Source organism: Engraulis encrasicolus, chromosome 8 (genome assembly GCF_034702125.1).
Source record: "Engraulis encrasicolus isolate BLACKSEA-1 chromosome 8, IST_EnEncr_1.0, whole genome shotgun sequence".
Classification (NCBI taxonomy): Eukaryota; Metazoa; Chordata; class Actinopteri; order Clupeiformes; family Engraulidae; genus Engraulis; species Engraulis encrasicolus.
Genome location: NC_085864.1, coordinates 15,608,867 through 15,628,539, shown reverse-complemented (window position 1 = coordinate 15,628,539; position 19,673 = coordinate 15,608,867). Strand labels below are relative to the sequence as shown.

The window sequence follows — 19,673 nt, the reverse complement described above, 5'->3', positions numbered from 1 at the left end:
TTGTCATTTTGATGACAGTCAATTAAAATCAAATTTGGTTTCTGAGCAACATGTTTGCCACTTCTCTGGGGATCCTAACCCATACACAGGATGAAGCCTACAATGACCTCGTTTACATGAGACTTTTATTTCAGAATTCAATTTAACCAATTTAATTCTGAATAAAGCTTAATTCTGTTTTGAAAACGTCATGTAAACACTTCACAATTCAGGGTTAAATGAAAGTTCAATGTAAATGAAAAACATGTTAAACGTGGCCATTGCCTGTCATTGCCCGGCAACAAGTGGTTAATGGTGTGGCAACAAAAACGCACCGCAAGGTGAATATATGGTCTTTAATGCACAACTGCATAATATTTGGATTAACATGACATATCAAGTGTTGGATGTTGATAAAAGTCATTGCTTTAATCTATGAATTGAAGAGTTCAGATGTAAAACCATACAGTATAAGACAATACTGTATATGTAAAAAATCATTTTAAATAGCATTTCCCACAAGTGATCTTGGTCACAAAACTTCACCAAGATTCATGTTCAGTAATGTGTTACAGACAGATGATTCATAACTAAATGCACACTATGGTGCAATCAACAGTTAATTACCCAAATCAAAAATGATACCCATTTTGTTCAAAAAAATGTATCTGTCAATTGTATATTCAATACACAATACAAGTATTCTGTATAAAAAAAATCCTCAAACTCAAACTCCCAAACATACTTTTTTCCCAAATCATACCACTCACTTGGTCCTCTACAATAATATAGCCATTAAGTTATAGGTGAAGTCCCGTGACACAGGTCACAAAGTTAAGTGAAGAGGCACCACGCCATATGATTCTTTTTCGAGGCAACCTTGAAGATGTGTCCTACTACAGATGTCATAAGTCTCTGGTGAAAACTTAGAAAAAGGAACAGAGAATAACAGTAAAATGAAACAAATTCTTCGCTACAGATTATAATTATTTTTGCTTGAATATTTCATTTTTAAAATAAAGAAAATACAGTATCTACTTGCAACAGTGTAACGTTTTGTCCGATACAAAGCTAAAAGTAAAACCAAGTGTTTGAACATTATTGAGATTATATCAAGGCCTACTTTGGAAGTTTTCAGGCTTTTTAAAAAAAAGTAGTCTGTAGTCAAATGTAACTGTGTGCTCCATCCATCCGAAAACCAACCTTACAAGTGTTTCAAAGTATGTTACAAGAATTTCATACCCCACTTCTGAGCTGGTCCCTCAACTGAACTCTGATTGGCAGACAGACAGAGCTGACTCTAGCTTTTACAAACTTACTTTTTTCAAATCATACCACTCATCTGGTCCTCTGCAATGACATAGCCATTATAGGTGAATTCCAGTGAATTCCAGTTGATCACAGTTCCATTGTGTGTCAGTGGAATGCGGTTCATGTACGAAGCGAGCTCAGAATAAGAAATAACTGAATCCCACATGTGAACATCTGTGAGCATTCCCAGAAAAGACGAGGATGTATCAAATCCCCCTCCGAAACTGTCCTGATCTTGACCCAGGACAATACTGACTTCTTGCGAGATGGTGCCTCCTCGAGACAGCCCTTTTCTTGCGCTTGGTTTGCCGTTGACCCAAAGCTGTGCGAGGCCTGTCTTGGAATCCCAAGTAGCACAGGCAGAATTCCACTGGTTTGGAATGTCCTCCATTGCCTTGAATGTCACATAAATGCCATTCACCCATATGTTGTAGTTCTTTTTGGTTTCTTTGAAGATGAGGAATGCGTTATCTGAATTTGCCCGGGTTGCTAAAGAGAAGAGGGGCTGAGCTCTACTGGTTAGATCAGAGAAGAAACGCAGACAGACAGTCACAGCGGTTAGGGTCCTGATTTGGGTTGGTGGTACCAGAACGACATGAGCAGTATTAGACTCCACAGGAAAAGTGAACATCTTTCCAGTGAGATCTGTGGAATCAAGTTGGCAGTGAAACAACACAGTGGCAGTTAGTCATTTTAAATGTCATATCTGATGCAGTGTTTTTACATTAGATCAACTTTTTTGTCATTACTGTTGTACAGGGAAAGGCAATGTTTAGCTCCACAGAAGTGCAAATAGCAGACGTGCAATATGATGCAGATTAAATGCTGGATGCACAGCAGTGTTTAAAGATTGAATGCAGATACACAGCTAGTGCAGGTAAGTGGGGATACACTAGTAACAGAGTAGTATGTATATAGATAAGGTGTGCTATAGTTCCATGCAGCTTATGTACAAATAAGTAATGGGAGAAGAATGGTGAAGAAGAGTGCAATAGCCTATACATACTGTATGCAGAAATAATATGTGTCTTACCTTTTTTCTCAGCTGAAGATTTTGTGAAATATACAAGTAACAATATAAGGACATTATATGCTACTTTGGTTTTCATGGTAGCAAACATGTGATAGAGACCTTCTGTCAATGTGTCTTGAATCTTTTTCCTGTTCGGATTTCAGTGAAACTGAGGTTCCCTGGAGGACTAGCTGAGTATTCACTCATTATTGGCTAGCGTTTCAAAATGTTATCTGCTACCCTGCATGCCTTGGCCTGTTCATGGAATTCAATATTGCAGGGTTGTTTTCATTGCTGGTCCTCAATTGCCAAGCCACTTAACACAAGTAGGCCTATTGTATTAATCCTGGCAGCACTATGAATTTCCACATGTGGGTGTGGCTATGGCTGTGTGCTTGGATGTTATTGTGGTCATATAGGCAATATTTCAGATGAGAAATTTTTTAAACATAGACCCTTTATGTTTAAAAGATTGGCCCTTGGTCACTTTGGTCATTTCAGGTACAGAATTATCGTTGTTGTTGTTGTTGTTGTTGTTGTTTTTCTGCCCTGAACTCAGGTTTGAATATTACGAAAAGTATCTTTAAGGGGGCATGAGGCGGTTGGCAAGCAGTAGCACACACATGAAAGACTGTGATTGTCTGCTCCATTACATTACATTACATAACATTACACTAAGCTAACCCTTATGTATAACAGCTTATAGTTATTGTGTACATATTGGTTAAAGCCCCTGGAGCAATGTGGAGTGAGGTGTATTGCTCAAGGGCACCTCTGCCATGGAGGATGATAAGAAGAGGTAAGGGTGTGATTTGAACTTACAACCTTCTGATGTTACGATTCTAGTTCTAGATTCTAGTTCATTCTAGTTATTTTCCGGTATCCATGTGATGGTGGGTGAACGCCCCTGTAGGAGACTGTGGGGTTCTTTTCTATTACTGTCAGACAAGCACTTTGGGTTCGGTGAGTTTCTGCAGATATTCTTTATTCATACTGCTCCAAAGAAATTTGGAACAGGGCAACATCCTATTGATAGAACATGCTTGCTGATCTACCTAGGCAGGATGCACCCAGGCCTGTGTGCTCCCAGCATCTTTATACTCTGGGCACACCCAGCTCCTTGGCCCTTTACAGATGTTAATTAGGTCACTCACACCTCAACCCACAGACAGCCTTTAACACAACTGGAACTCTGACACAGACATATACACATACACATATCACAGACATATACATACAGTCATATACACATATCTCAATATTCCTGCATAGACATGTACATATAATAATCTGCATATGAATCATATAAGATAAAAATATTTACCACATAATCCCCCATTTTGAGTCTCAAAAAGACTCACAAGGGTTACATTTTTTATCTTATATGCCTTCAATATTCAATCTTCAAATTTCAATTCTTAAATCTTCACATTTCTTAAATCGTTGGCGAAAACCTTGATCTTCATCTTGCAAAAACCCAAGTCTGCCAATTTAAGGGAAAAACAAGACGTGAAGGGAAAATTCCAACGATGGCTTCATTTCAATATGACAGCCCTGCATGTTCAGTTAAGAATTGATTTAACATGAATTTGTAACCATTCTGCATTAAAATTTTAACGGAGTACATCTGCAACCCTTTAACCGTGTTACAGTGTTACACATTACATTATGGTTTATGTATCTGTGATTAACCCATGATTCTGTTGACCATTCTACATTGTATTGAGTTACACTAAATATTGATTAGTTATATGTTTCTTCGCTATTTGCTTATCAATTTACTGTCTTCAGACTACCAGGAATATCCAATCATATCATTTCACAAATACATTGCACACACTTTGTCATCCTATCAATGAATATGAAATATCACACTGTTTCCACTCAGCTATTTCCGTGATTTGACCTCTAATGAATTATTCTGTTGTTATATGATTCGTTGTTAAATAATCAAGTTGTGTAAGTGGCACGAATCTGACATTCTGTACATTAACTGTGAATGATATGGCACCTCGTCTAGCTCTGTGTCAGAACTTATTCAACTTTCTCATCATGACATTCCTAACTGATTCATTCTGCTCATTCAAAGTTCAAACACAGTTATTCAATTTCATTCACTGATACTGTATGTCCATGTTCTTGCTTTCTGTCACTGCTTCATCCTCAATGGCTCAGTATCCCAGAGTCTATTGTTCTCTGTGATGTATGCAATTTGGCTTGCTGTTACTTGTTGTGTCTTTTATCATCAAAGTGTTAATGACCGTTAATCCTGTCTTAGCTCCTTTCGGGGTTGAATATTTGTGTACCAAAGTGTTGTGCTTCGGTTGCTTTCATGTGTTAAAGATTTCTGAAGTCCTTTGAAATGTATGCATTGTCTGATGCCTTTTCTTCCTTCGGCTACACATCGAAAACAGCTCCCCCATTTCGACAGTAGATGTGCCCAGTCTATTTGATGGTTTGTTAATTCACTTTGAATCCCTCCTAGTTTTGCCTCAGGTGTGAAATTTCTTCCTTTGTTGACTTGAACCCCCGATTCAGCCCACGGGTAGACTGTTGTCCTGTTGTGGTCTCCTGTCTCCTGTTGTACTGGCCTCCTGGTCTGGTGGCCACACCCTCTGGTTCCTTCTCAGCTGGCTCCCATCCTCATTGTTGGCTGACGACTGTCTCCTCTAAGCCCCATCGTCTCCTCCGTTGTAAGCCACTGGCCATCTGTGAAGACACAAACAGCGAGCGCAGTATCAATTCTTTGGATAGACTATCTCAATTTCACACTCTCATTCATTAGCAAAACTCAGACATACACAATCTAACTAGTACACTCCAATTAATCACACACTTCAATCTCTAACCACTTTTAATTTCTGTCTCATCTACTCACTTTTATCATCAATCTAAACAATTTGTTCTCTATTCTCTTGTCAAATTCTATAGCAATTTTCTTAAATCTCTCCTTTAACTTACCTCATGAAATATGAAAACCTCTTTCAACTATAAATGTCAAATTTCTTCAATTTTTTTTCTCTAAATCCTGTCAATTTTCCACTTTTCTTTGCCAATTTTCTAATCTTCTATTTTTTCTTTCCATGTTTAATCAAATCTTCTTTTCTTTCCATGTTTAATCAACCTATGCACCCCCCTTTTTCACTTTTGTAGCCTAAGCTACAATTGTGAAAACTACATTTGTAACTCCCAATTCTCCAGCCTTCTCACTGGAATACGGTTCATATGATTCCTATTTCAGCGGTTGGAAACAGACCCATTGTTAGTTTCAGTGGGGAAACATTACCTTTTGTTAATTAAGATGTTAGTTGGGGTTAGATTGTGTTAGATATTTTCATAGCTTCCTGCAAAAAATGACATGCACTAGGGCGTTTCCAACTGCTGCTTACAAATGATTTCAAACCCCATTTACTCTGTCAGTCGGTCTCGTCCAGTCAGTCATTGCTTGCTTGAATTGATTCCATTGAAATGATTCCAACCCCTTTTCTTTTGCAAACACACCCCTGTATTTTCAAAAAATGTTTTCCTTTCGTTCACTACCATATCTCCCCAATCAAATTTGCTTCCTTTTTGAAGTTGCCAAAGTTTCTTGCACCGTTCAGATTTTTATTTTAATTTTTCACCAATTATATCAGATCAACTATTCCCTTTGCAAGTTTTGTTCACCTTGTGGACCTCTCATTCCACACCTCTGCCAGATTAACCATTTACATGCCAATGCAGGACCTTTTCCCTGCCCCTTCTGTCTGCTTGCATAATTTATTAGTTCAAACTGGTTTCACCTCCTGCTGGAGCCCCACTTCACCCCACTTCTGTGACTTCTTCCAGTTAATCAGGGTTTTCAATCAATACTGTGGCCATTCAGTATTCAAATGCAAACCCCTCTTCCCTGGGTGAAGGCTCCTGCTCTTAGCTAAAATGTCAATTCCCTCTCACCAATCTCTCCACTCTTCCAGATAAATATCCGGTAATTCCAAATACTCCATTGAGCAATTAAAATTGTACTTCATACATTCAAATCTCCCTCACTTTCATATTTGCATACCATTGTGTAAACCAAATTTCTCAGCCACCTATTCCACACATTCTCTCCATACAATTTCTATGCTATTGATTGATGTCCCAATGCCATTACACTCCTCTGTAGTTCCTGATATCTTTAAACTTGGCATATCTAATACAACCATACCCAGAAATATCCATCTCTCTCTGCTGACACACCCCAGTCATTCTCACTCTTTCACTCTTTGCATTTGACCCACTCTCATACATACAAGCTTCTTATCTCAGACCATTATCTAACATGTTAACCTATTAGACAATAAGTACTTTGAATTTTGAGCATTGTATCCTGAATTTGTGCTGCCTAATGCACCTCTATGCTACCCATAAAACTCTATAGTATTTTGCTTTATCACTTCAAAATGTTCTCTCACCTTAAATCCACCAATTGCTGCTACGCCCATTACCAATGTGTCACTAGCCTATTTGATCTTTTCTCCTTGCCAAGAAATGCTGACTCTGTCAATTAGGCCCTACCTTTGTCTACACTGGTGCATTTGCCCATAGCCTTGAAGTTCGCCCTTTCTCTCTCCTCTCAGCAGACAAACACCTTCACCCTTTGTTCATCGCAGCCCATTATCATAATCCAATTTAAGCTAAGACCTTCCTGTCTTCTTCATTCACTCCATGCTGAATTGTTTGTTAACTTTGAGCTCTTTCAGTCCCTTCTTCCTTTCAAGTGTTTATCAGCCAACTTTAAAGAACCACTTCAAACCAATGATAACACAATTGCCCACAGGGCCCAGCCAGTCTGGGAGTGCCCCACAGCTTTTCCAATCACACTGGGTATCCACCCCTTATAGGCTATCAACCATTCCTCACCCCCTGGTCATCAATGCATTGCAAATATATGTTAAGTATTCTCAACTTCCAGTTGCCAGCACATTAACATCCATGGCTTTCTTTATTTCTTTAAGATCAGACATGTTAATGTTTTCCTTCCAGCCTCCTCGGCACCTTTCCTTGACACACTCCATTTACATCTATAAAGACACTCACAAACCTCTTCCATGCTGGGGCAGAAACAGATCTCTCTCACCCAAACCAAGCACTAACTCTCTGTTCAGTGAATCTCTTAAACCTTTATTTTCTTGCCCATATGTTTCTCTTTTTTTTTTTTTTTTTAACTATATTTTATTTTATTTTTCCCACAAGGAATATTCCATTCCATTCCGCTCTTCTCAAATGTAAATTAAAAAGCTAGTTCCGGCTTCCAGCTCAGTCACTTCAGCTTCCATCTCTCTCCCCATTGCCATGGTAATTAACCCCTAGTGGCCAAACAGAGTAACACACATCCACAGAAATGTACTTTTTCTCCTCGTATGATGTTAAAATACCTTATCAGTTCACACTGCATGCATTTTCACCCCAATTCAAATTTCTGCATAGCCATTCTGACTTCCACACTTCCTGCTAGCCTATATGATTTCACATTCAACCCAGTCAAAGCTTATTGAACAGATCATATACAGCCGCAACCACCAACCAATTTACTCGTCATGTCGTCACTCTGTTAGCTTCCACTCTTTAGTTACCTTGTGCTCCTCTTTATTCCTTCTTCCATTATTATTCCAAGTTTCAAAGTAGGCTATCTTCCTATCTTGCCATGTATATTATACACTGAAATAATTCCAGCCAACACAGTCTATATGGCCTCTCAGCCCTTTGCTTGTTATCCCTACCTGACCTATTCCTTCTACACTAGATATCTCCATCCAAAAGAAATAATTCTTTCCATCTTGTCACACTTTCAAAAACCTTTTAATTCTATATACTTTCTTCTCATCTTTCAATCCAATCATTACCTACAAGCCAATCAATGTTTTCTCTCTTTTTTATTTCTCTTTCTTCTTTCTTTCTCTTTTTCTTTTTCTGTCTCTCTCTCTCTGATATCACACCATATACAGAGCAACACAAAATTACACACACACATACATTCTTTTTGTGGATCCACACACACACACACACACAATAGCACTGACATACTCTCTCTCTATCTCTCTCTCTTTCTTTGCCCAAATTCACATACAGCAAAAATTATTAACTTCCACTATTAAAATTATACCAGAGGTTGATCCATAATTGAAATTATTTGTCATCTTCCGACGGGGAAAAAGCTAAACATCTTCACCTAGTATTTAAATTTGTCCATACAATTCTTTCCTCTTCTCCTTGAGTAATACCACACACACACACATAGTAGGCCTACACTCATACACACCGAGATCTCTCGTAATGAACTGTGCCTGTCTTACATCCAAGATATTATGAAGGTCCTTCTACCAATTCAAACCTCGTTCATAAATCATAGCTTCTGGTCATAAAATACATGATCTAGCCACCTTGTCATTCGCCACACACCCTTCGATAACATCCTTACATAAGATCATCCATTCATCACTCAGCGCTCCATTTGGCCGATTCTCACAAAAATACGACTGCCCATCATACGTCTTTGGGATCGACCACCTCTCGCATAAATGCCCTTCAGAATTTAAACACTGCTTTTAAGGCCACATATTTCAGTGTGCAGTGTGCTACCCTAGTTTACGCAACTCTCCCTCACCGAAAGAACAATATTTTGAGCATCTAAATTTGCTGATCGTCCAAATCATATCCAAATATGAGCCTGTCCAGCCTAAGACCTTGAAATCGACCACCTACCACATACGCCGTTCATATTGTACACCGCTTCTAATAGGCCACATAAAAGTGTGCAGTGCCCGCCATTTGTATAACTCAAACACCCCCTCATTCTCGGTAATATGCTGGATCATCCATTTTTGGTTTCTTTATCGTCCCCAACCTCATCATTTCAAACAACTGTACATTTCAGCTTAACTTCCCACTTCCTTAGCTAACATAATACAATTATTTGAAATAATTAACGTTATTGGAATCTACTCACCGGGCCCAGAGTGCAGTCCAACTTTTGCCGTCGGCAGGTCTTTGATGAACTTCTTCCAGTAGGTTCCTTCCACTTCTTACTTGGCCAAGTTTTTTGAGATGTTGTCCTTCCTGGAATAGTCCATCTTTCCCCTGTCTGCAGCTCCATCATCATCCCACTTCTGACACCATTAAATGTGGGGTTCTTTTCTATTACTGTCAGACAAGCACTTTCGGTCCGGTGAGTTTTCTGCAGATATCTTTATTTATACTGCTCCATTGAAATTTGGAACAGGACAACATCCTAATGATACACCAGTCTTGCTGATCTACCTAGTTGGGATGCGCCCAGGCCTGTGTGCTCCCAGCATCTTTATACTCTGGGCACACCCAGCTCCTTGGCCCTTTACAGATGCTAATTAGCTCACTCACACCTCAACCCACAGACAGCCTTTAACACAACTGGAACTATATAGATACAGTCACAGACATATACATACAGTCATATACACATATCTCAATATTCCTGCATAGACATGTACATATAATAATCTGCATATGAATCATATAAGAATAAAAATATTTACCACAAGACCTTCAGTTAGGAGACCTTTGGAGTGTTGAGGTTCAGAATAAACCCCTAGGACTGTAGATAGCAGTAACACACTTCTTGTGCAAACATCTCAAAAAGAGAAGAAGAAGGAGGGGACAACGCCCCCTTAGGAGACCCAACTTGAGCACACTCTTTTGCATGGGCGTGGTTTGAATCCTCTTTATTACTCTACCCTCTTTGGTTTCATGTTCAGCAGTAGGAATTTCCTCCAAAGAGTGTCTGCTGAACTAGGACCCACTTGGGAAAGAGGCAACTGCCACAATGTGACTACCCTAGTAAAATAAAGGAGAAATAATAATGTAACCCCACTACACCACTACTATAATGGGTTACAAGAATTATAAGTATTATTCTACAGGAGGGAGTTAGAAGGAGAGGAACGGGAGAGGAAATATCCTTGGGCCTAGAGACTATAGGTTCGCTACTGGAGAAGCAAATGATCTGACAAACAACAGTCGATATACAAGAAACAATTACAGTATTTATTAATCAATAATGAGGGAGTTACGTTCAAGTATTCAGCTTGTAGCTGTATTAAAGTACCCAAAACAATAAAATAATAAATAGTGAAAATAAATAAATAAAACCAGAGCTCTGTAAAATAATAAAATGGCCAATGTCCATGAAGATTAAAAAAGGAAACTTGTAATGTCCGTGGAAGGGAAAATAAATAAAATAAAAGGAGGGAAATAGTCCGAGGGAGTGTCGAGTGTATTTGTATCAATGTATGTGACGCTTATCTGGGGAAAGGCAGGGGGTCCAGTCTTCAAGGGTTTGGTCGCGGGTCAGGGACGTCGTTCACAGGGTAGGCTCGCCATCAGGTTCAGGGTTCAATCAGGGTTGAGGGTTCAAAGCGTACTTAAAAAAACAATCTGCATACAGCAGTGATAAAATTAATAATCAGTCTTCATCATACAATAACTGATGCTAATGGCAACATCATATGGGCCGCAGCTAACACGAGCCCATTCTAGAAACCATTCAACAATTCCTCGCTGGTCGCGAGGATTTCATTTCAATGTCCGTTTAACTGATTCATATATGAATTACATAAAAGATACAAAAATACAACAAAATATATCGCCACAAGAGACTTAGGGGTTCATATCTCTCGAATTACCTTTGAATATCACAGTCAATTACTAGGGATACAGCAAAGTTATAATACAAATCCTATCAACATTACTGTATTTTTATCGTCTTCTATTCACAAAATAATAGAAGTGCTACTTACAGTTATCTTCCTAAATAATACAATACGATATCAGTATCTTATAAATATGGAAACAACGTGTCATTCATTACATAACAGTCTAAAAGCTCCGATTGGTTTTTAGAAATGGCTAAATGTTATTAGCGAAATGCTAATAACAACTCACCGGAGTTTCGCGGTTGAAATCAAAAGTCTTCAAATCCAAAAATAGAGAAAAGGTCCGAAGGGAAAAGTTGATAGCGGTAGATAGTAAAAGAAGTGTGGGAAATTGAAAGAAGGTGAAAGTGTGAAAGATGAAAGATCAATTAATGAAAGTTCAGAGAATCAAAAAGCGTGGAGGTCTCAGTCAAGAATCAAGAGAAGTGAAAGTCGTTAAACAAAGTGGTCGCCTAGCAACGGGCCGACCGCGAGCTGCACAGCTGGAGCAGCTCTATGTCTGCGTGTGTGTTGTGCACTGTTGTGTATGCATGCTGTGTGTGTATGCTGTGTGTCTGGTAACAAACCAGAGGTGGGTTACACGCTCCCCCCCTAAATTACCTTGAGTCCCTTCAAGGGTTCTAAAAGCTTTTGCGAGTTACACTCTCCCCCCTTAAAGTTACATTGAGTCCCTTCAAGGGTTCTAATGGCTTTTGCACTAAAAGCTAGATTCTAAGGAGCGAGTGATTATCTAACTCGTTAAAGGAGGTTAGGGCTGTACTAAAACTGTCTAAAAGGTTGTGAGCAAACAAGATCAGGGGGTTTCCTAAGTGGGAGTACTGAAGGCGGCTGGGAGCTCTCCGCATTCTCTCTGATCTCCTGGGAAGATCATCAGAAGGCACGTCATCATCTGGCACATCTTGCGTTGCGTCATCTGCCACTTCATTGTGTTCAGGTACTCTCAACGACTCTCTCTCCAGGTCTTCCTCCCGAGGCTCGTTTTCCATGGCATTGTGATGTTCTGGTAATGCAGTTTCAATGATCTCTGTTGTTTGAGGCTTCACTCCATGGTCAATGGAAAGAGCAGCAGTAAGAGGGCCTGGATCCTTGACGGCAGCAGGATGGCCAGGACCTTCAGCAGCAGCAGCACGGACTGGGCGTTGGGTGGTTGCAGCAGGATGGCCAGGACCTTCAGCAGCAGAAGCACGGACTGGGCGCTGGGTGGTTGCAGCAGGATGGACGGGACCTTCAGCAGCAGCAGCATGGACTGGGCGCTGGGTGGTTGCAGCAGGATGGCCAGGACCTTCAGCAGCAGAAGCAAGGACTGGGTGCTGGGTGGTTGCAGCAGGATGGCCGGGACCTTCAGCAGCAGAAGCACGGACTGGGCGCTGGGTGGTTGCAGCAGGATGGCCAGGACCTTCAGCAGCAGCAGCACGGGCTGGGCGCTGGGTGGTTGCAGCAGGATGGACAGGACCTTCAGCAGCAGAAGCACGGACTGGGTGCTGGGTGGTTGCAGCAGGATGGCCAGGACCTTCAGCAGCAGCAGCATGGACTGGGCGCTGGGTGGTTGCAGCAGGATGGCCAGGACCTTCAGCAGCAGAAGCACGGACTGGGTGCTGGGTGGTTGCAGCAGGATGGCCAGGACCTTCAGCAGCAGAAGCAAGGACTGGGCGCTGGGTGGTTGCAGCAGCGACATCAAGCACCTTGAGGCGTCTCTCAGGGGTGGCGGATGGCTGGAAGGAGCAGCTCGCCGAATCATCCGCTGAGTCAGAACTCACTTCTGGAGCTGGAGGTTGACTCTGTCGGGTTCGTGAGCAGCGGGGTCTCGGCTTCACTGGCTTGTCACACGACGAATCGTCATCTGAATCACGGCTCTCCTCTGGAGCTGGAAGTTGACTCCGTCGTGTTCGTGGCCGCCGAGGTCCCGACTTTACTGGCTCGTCTTCCTCAGGCTCACACAGGTTACCACAAGGCAGCAGGAGATCTCTATGTAGAGTACGTGTTGGGCCATCCTGGCCCACAGGACACACCGTGTAGACTGGCAGCTCTCCTGCTCTCTTCTGTATGAAATACACATTGGGCTCCCATCGATCAGCAAGTTTATGCCTGTTACGAAGTCTGAGGTTGCGGACAAGAACTCGATCTCCGACTTCCAGACATGACTCTCTCACTTTTAAATCAAATCTCTTTTTGTTCTTGTCAGCTACTTTCTTAGCATTGGTGATGGCTATGTTGTAGCTTTCTTTCAAGTAGGACTTCAAACTTTTAACGTACTGGGAGTGAGTCTTGTGAGCGGACTTCTTAGCAGGCAAACAGAATGCAATGTCTACAGGGAGCCTTGGTTGGCGCCCAAACATCAATTCGTATGGGCTAAACCCGGTCACCTCATTCTTAGTGCAATTATAAGCATGTGTCAGGGGTTTCACATAGTCACGCCAGTGACTTTTCTTCTTGTCTGTCAGGGTACCTAACATACTTAAAAGAGTTCGGTTAAAACGCTCAACTGGGTTCCCCCTAGGGTGATATGGACTGGTGCGTACTTTGGTGATACCAGCAAGGACACACAATTCTTTGATCAGTTGGGATTCAAAGTCCCTGCCCTGGTCACTCAGTAGGCGTTCAGGAAACCCGTAATGCACTAGAAACTGTTCCCAGAGTACTTTGGCAACTGTGGTAGCCTTCTGGTCTTTGGTAGGTATAGCCACTGCATACTTTGTAAAATGATCGGTGATGACTAAGATGTCTTTTGTATTGTGGCTATCAGGCTCCAAGGACAGATAATCCATGCATACTAATTCCATGGGACGAGTTGTTTGGATATTCACAAGGGGTGCGGATTTCTCAGGTGGTGTTTTCCTCCGCACACAGCGCACACAGCGTCCACATGTTTTAATCTTGTTTTCCACATCTTCAGCCATTTTGGGCCAATAGAATCTTGAACTGGCTAAATCTACAGTTCTTTCCAGGCCCATGTGCCCCATCTCATCGTGAAGGCACTGGAGAATGGTGGGTCTCAGGGTTTTGGGGGGCACAAACTGGAAGGTAATGGTATTGTCGGCCCGTCGAGTTCTATAAAGAAGACCATCTCTCATTTCCAGTTTTTTCCATTGTTTCAGCAATAGCTTCAACTCCAAGGATTCTGTATTCACATTGGGTTTCGCTACATTGGCTGCCTCCAAAAGCTCAACCACAGCGCTTATGACTGGATCTGCTCTCTGTTGGTGACGGAGCTCTCCCTTGCTGTAGGTAGGTAAGGTTGGACAGCCAAATGCCATGTCCTCCTCGTACAAATCTGGCACTGCATCGGCATGGAGTGAAAGAGATTCTACCAGGGTGATGGAGGGCAGGTTATCATCCGCGTCACTCAAGAGATGTCGGTGACAAAGGGCATGTATGGTCTCAACAGACAGGCTCTGGTCAGGGGCTGGAGGTAAATGACGAGAGGTGAATTGTTCTATCCGTTCCCTTTCCTTGAGAGAACCATGGTCGTCTGGCAGAGTATCGTGGTGTCGTCTGGAAAGACCATCGCCATCTTGATTGCACTTCCCAGCACGATATTTGATGTTGAAATCGAATGTGGAAAGGGCTGCTAACCACCTATAACTGGTAGCGTCAAGCTTGGCAGACTTCAGAATATAGGTGAGAGGATTATTATCTGTCACTACAGTGAATGTGTTGCCATACAAATAATCTTGAAATTTCTCTGCTATGGACCATTTCAATGCAAGGAATTCAAGCTTGTGAGCTGGATAGCGTTTTTCACAGGGGGACAGTCCTCTACTTGCATAAGCAATTACTCGCATTTCACCATCTTGTTCTTGATAGAGGACAGCACCTAGCCCAACGGTGCTCGCATCCGTGTGGAGGACATATGGGAGTTTTGGATTTGCATATCCAAGTACAGGTGCTGATGTTAGTTTCTCTATGATGGTTTCAAAAGCTTGCTGACATTCATCTGTCCAGCGGTTTGCAAATGGCTCCTTGATATTGAAGTATGGTCCAGAGGTTGTTGTCGCTCTCTTTCCCTTCTGGTTGGGTGGGTAGCCCTTTGTGAGGTCATTCAGGGGTTTGATGATTTTGGATTAGTCTTTCACATAGCGACGATAATATCCCGCAAAGCCTAGGAATGACTTGAGGTCTTTGAGATTTTGGGGTCTGGGCCACGTGCGGAGGGCACTGACTTTCTCAGGATCAGTCTCCACACCTTTGCTTGAAACGATATGCCCCAAATAACGCACTGAGCTTTGAAAAAAGCTGCACTTTGAAGGCGAGAGCTTCAGGCCGTGTTCTCTTAACTGTTGGAGTACATGTAAAAGTCTGCTTTCATGTTCTTCTAGAGTGCTAGAAAAAACGATGACGTCATCTAAAAATACAAGCACTTCTTTCAGATTGAGGTTTCCCATGCATCTCTCCATCAATCTTTGAAAAGTACTGGGTGCATTGGTAATCCCCTGGGGCATACGGTTAAACTCATAAAACCCCAGCGGGCATACAAAAGCTGTCTTTCCTTTATCCCGCTCCTCCATTTCAATCTGGTAATAACCAGACTTGAGGTCCATCACTGAAAACCATTTGGATCCAGCAAGGGCTGAAAAGGCTTCTTCAAGATTGGGGAGTGCATAGGCATCACGTACTGTCAAGGAATTGAGTTTCCTGTAATCGATACATAGCCGCACATCTCCATTCTTTTTGCGGACTACAACAATTGGGGAGGAGTAGGGGGACTCTGAATGACGAATCACTCCTGCATCAAGGAGTGTTTTCAGGTGTTTCCTCACAGCTTCAAAATCTTGGGGGTGGATTGGCCTTGACCTCAGTTTGAATGGAGTGTCATCATGAAGCTGAATGCGATGTTTCACTTTGGTTGCATGGCCATAATCCAATTCATGATGGGCAAAGACATCAGAGAAGTGGCTCAGGGTGTTTGTGACTCTTTTCTTCCAGGGCTCTGAGAGTGGGGAGTCACCAAAATCAAACTTTAAATCAGGTGTTTCAGCTGAACATGGCTGCTGATAGGACAGCTGACAACATCTGACTGTTTCGGTCTGATTTAATTCCGGAGGGGGACTGGGAAGGATTTCATGGGGGATGGTCAGCTCAGCAATGACACAGTTCATGGGCAGAGTGATGTCATGCTCTGTTTCATTCCGCACCCAGACAGGAAGTTTGAAGGAGTGCTGAGATGGCAAAGTGATGAGGCAAGAGTCTACAAGGATTCCACCTGGCAGAGTTGACGTGGTTGGATGTTCTATCAGGGCATAGCTTTCAGTGTTGACATTGCTGCTGCTCACGTGACCCTCCAGTGGAACTCTTCCTCTAGCTGGGATGACTTTGGGCACTTTACTTCTCAGTGTTACTGTTCCAAGATGTCCACTAACTCGCTGTGTCTTTCTGTATGCCAGCATTTTCAGTATCTGTGCGTATCCGTGTAAAGTGGAAGTCAAGCTGGTGGTAGGGGAATCACAGTGCTCATCATAAAGCAGGTCCAGTGTGTTGGTGCCAATGAGGACAGGTATGTCACTGTTGGAGCGGATGTCAGGGATGACTAGAGCCAGGGTGTCTATTTCAGGTGCAGACTTGATGAATTCTTTGGGGAACTTCACATGAATCTCTACATACCCAAGGTATGGAACTGTCTGCCCGTTAGCTCCCTCAACTTGAGGGAGGTGGCTCATGGGATGGATGGGTTGGTGGGACAGGTGATCTTCATAAAAAGACAGAGATACTGTTGTCACCTGAGAACCGGTATCCAGCAAGCTTTTGCACTGTATGCCTGATATGGTGAGTTTTGCTGTGCATTTCTGACCAATGAGCCCTTTTGGGAGGTGGGACTGGTGCTTCGAGCCTGCATAACAGAGTCTTGCTTTGGTTCTTGGTGTCTTTGTGAAGTGGGGGGTTTGGGGTGTTGGTGAGGCAGGGGTTGTTTCAGTTTCCGTTTGCCCCATAACAGAAACTACTGTTGGTTTAACCCTGTGAAACCTGAACCATGAAAGCAATGAGAGAAAATTCTAATTTTTTGGAATTTGCTTCAATATTGGTCCCTTATAAGAAATGTAAAAAAAAAATTCAAAATTTTGTTAAGGTCGCTGAGATATTTAATGCATCATATATGATGCATCAGGCTTTTAATGAATGAAAATTTCAATTTCATGACCATTGAAAAATGACTTTTAATGCATTTACAACTTTTTTTTAATTTAAAAAAGTTGTCAGACAATTTAATTTGAGGATTATCTTTAAATATTTAGTGAGATCCTGCCATTTTTTAAGCCTATCCTTGTTTTAGCAGGACCATATTTTACATTTCCCACAGCCTGGTTGGGTAATTTTTTTTAAATCTATGTAAAAACATAGCTGATCGAATGCTCAACAACCTATTTATGAGTGTAATATAGATCATTATTCATTTTTGATGTGTAATTTGAATATATGGGTCCATTACTACAATTGGACCATTTCTCCATTCACTTCAATGCATTTTTTACGAGATCATAATTTCAACATTTTGCATTACATTTTCAAAATTGCAAGTAAAACCTGTTTCTTAAGGCAATATCTTTGTCTTGAAGTAAAACAACTTGTGTGTTTTGTTAAACGATCGTCGTGGTGTGCTTTGTAAGTTTCCCTATGGAGCAAATGCATTGATGGCTGACTTCCTGCCACCGCCGGATGGTGCTTATATGTCTCATCAGTTTTAGCACGATCTCTCTGCAACACGGTGTAAAAATATAAACTCTTCCTTGCTTAATTGCACAAAGCAAGTGTTCAAATGAAAGGATGTAAAGTTATATTTCGGAAATTTGTACACAAACCTTATGCAATTTGACGAAATCTCAGCGTCGGTCAGGGAAACCGCTTCTACCCCATTTTCCTGTTTTTCGCCGAGCTGTGGTCAACTTGTTGTCGACCGCTGCTCTCTTGTGGCGGTTTCCGTGTACTGCAGGACGTTTGGAAATGACACGCAGGATGTTTTTCAGATCGATTTTTTTTTGTGTCAGCGTGGAGAGGGCTTTGAATTTGATGAGACATATATGATGCATCCGGCGCGATAGGGTTAAATGTGCAGAGCGTGAGACACCATGGGCTATGTCCCAAGCTTGCTGTTTCTCTCTGAGTGCTTTCCTCTTTGTGTCAACTAGCACTGGATTTGCTGGGTCACTGCACACTGAGGAGAGGTGGCCATCTTCTCCACAGTTGAAACAGTAGCCAGGTTTCGGTCTCTTGGACATGGTCTCAGCAAATGAGGGCTGGTCAGTAGTTCGGGCTGAGCTGGGTTTGTGTCTTTTGGACTCATTTTTCTGCATTGCGGTGTTCTTGTTTTGCTCGGACTGTGAAGCTTTCAGTGATGCAAGTTGAGCTTTCAGTTCGGCTATTTCTTTTTTCATTTGTTTCTCACCGGCAGAGAGTGTGTCTTTGAGCTGAGAGTCTAGATCGTCATTGCAGTCATAGACATAGTGGGCTTTAGACTGGACTTTGGGCCGAGGGAGGCCCAGGTGCTGAGACATGCGGATGGACTTTGCGGCCTGCTTATCCTCTTCAGTGCGGAGGAGCAGCAAAAGTTGAGAGAAGGGAGGTGGAGCATTTTTCTTTAATTCCAGCTGTAGGCTGTTGATGAGAGTGTTGTCCCAGCAGCCTCTACAAAACTGCTTTAACAGTTGACGGTCATGGTCCCTCTGTGGCAAACCTCCTCTTTGAATCACCTGGTTGAGAGCTGTCTGCAGGCGGCTTAAGTAAGCAGAGGGTTTCTCTCCTGCATCCTGGTGGGTGTTGAGGAATTTGGCAAAGAGTTCATCACCGTCGTCCACTGTGCCATACGCAGAGTCCAGAACACGTAGGTAGGCCTGAGCATTTGCTTGGGGACCTAAGCGCTTGATCATATTCGCAGCTGGTGCAAGCAAACTCTCCACAATCCTTCTTGTGACATGCCGTGAGGACAGACTGGGGTCAGACAGCAAGAATTTGGTGTGGTTGCGCCATGTTTCGTAATCCACTTCATGGTGGGGAATGGGAATTCTACCAGAAAAAGACCTCAGTTTCGCACTGCTGTGAGAAGATGCAGAGTCGTTGGCTCGAATGACGTGTTCAACCACCACCTTCTGCACTTCCGGGGTCATGAGTTCACTCACAGGGGGTGTATAGGAGGGTCGTCTGTGGAGTGGGGAACCATCAGAGTTCAGCTGGTTTGCAGAGTGAATGGCACCAGGTACGTCAGCTGCCATGGCAGAGGGGCCGTCTTCTGTACTGTGTCGGTCCAGAGGTGTATGGCAGCTTTTGGAAGTTCCGGCGGGGCTCTGCATTGTGGATACACCTGAACTCTCGACTGTGGATGCCAAGGCAGGTTGGGCTCCAGCTCCCAAGGAAACTGAGAGATGGGAAAGCTCACTCTGCAGAAGTGACTGCAAGTCCAGGCCGCTCATTTCAGCAATGTCTTTCAGTGAATTCAGATAAGTTTTAGTTATACTACTACTTACATATTTGGAGTATACACTAGAAAGAAGTTGAACGCAATATACTTTGTTGGGATCAAGTGGGGATGCTCTATAAAGAGGTAATGGCCCTAATTCGCGTACTGTAAGCCCTGAGTCAAATTCAACAATGGCAGTGTTTTTTAATTCAGAGTCAGTGCTATTCATATTAATGATACGTGAGAAAGGTCCATTTTCTTCTAAAAATGTGTAAAA

At 42.4% G+C, this 19,673-nt stretch overlaps 1 protein-coding gene across 1 annotated transcript; it reads right to left on the bottom strand.

Annotated features, from left to right (window-relative positions):
- Positions 1-337: 337 nt before the first annotated feature.
- On the bottom strand, positions 338-2,498 carry LOC134453548 (mucosal pentraxin-like). The gene is made up of 2 exons (XM_063204335.1): positions 2,324-2,498; positions 338-1,935 (listed from the first exon to the last, which is right to left on the bottom strand). The coding sequence occupies exons 1-2, from the start codon at positions 2,409-2,411 to the stop codon at positions 1,304-1,306; spliced, it is 720 nt and encodes a 239-aa protein (XP_063060405.1). The 5' UTR covers positions 2,412-2,498; the 3' UTR covers positions 338-1,303.
- Positions 2,499-19,673: the final 17,175 nt, after the last annotated feature.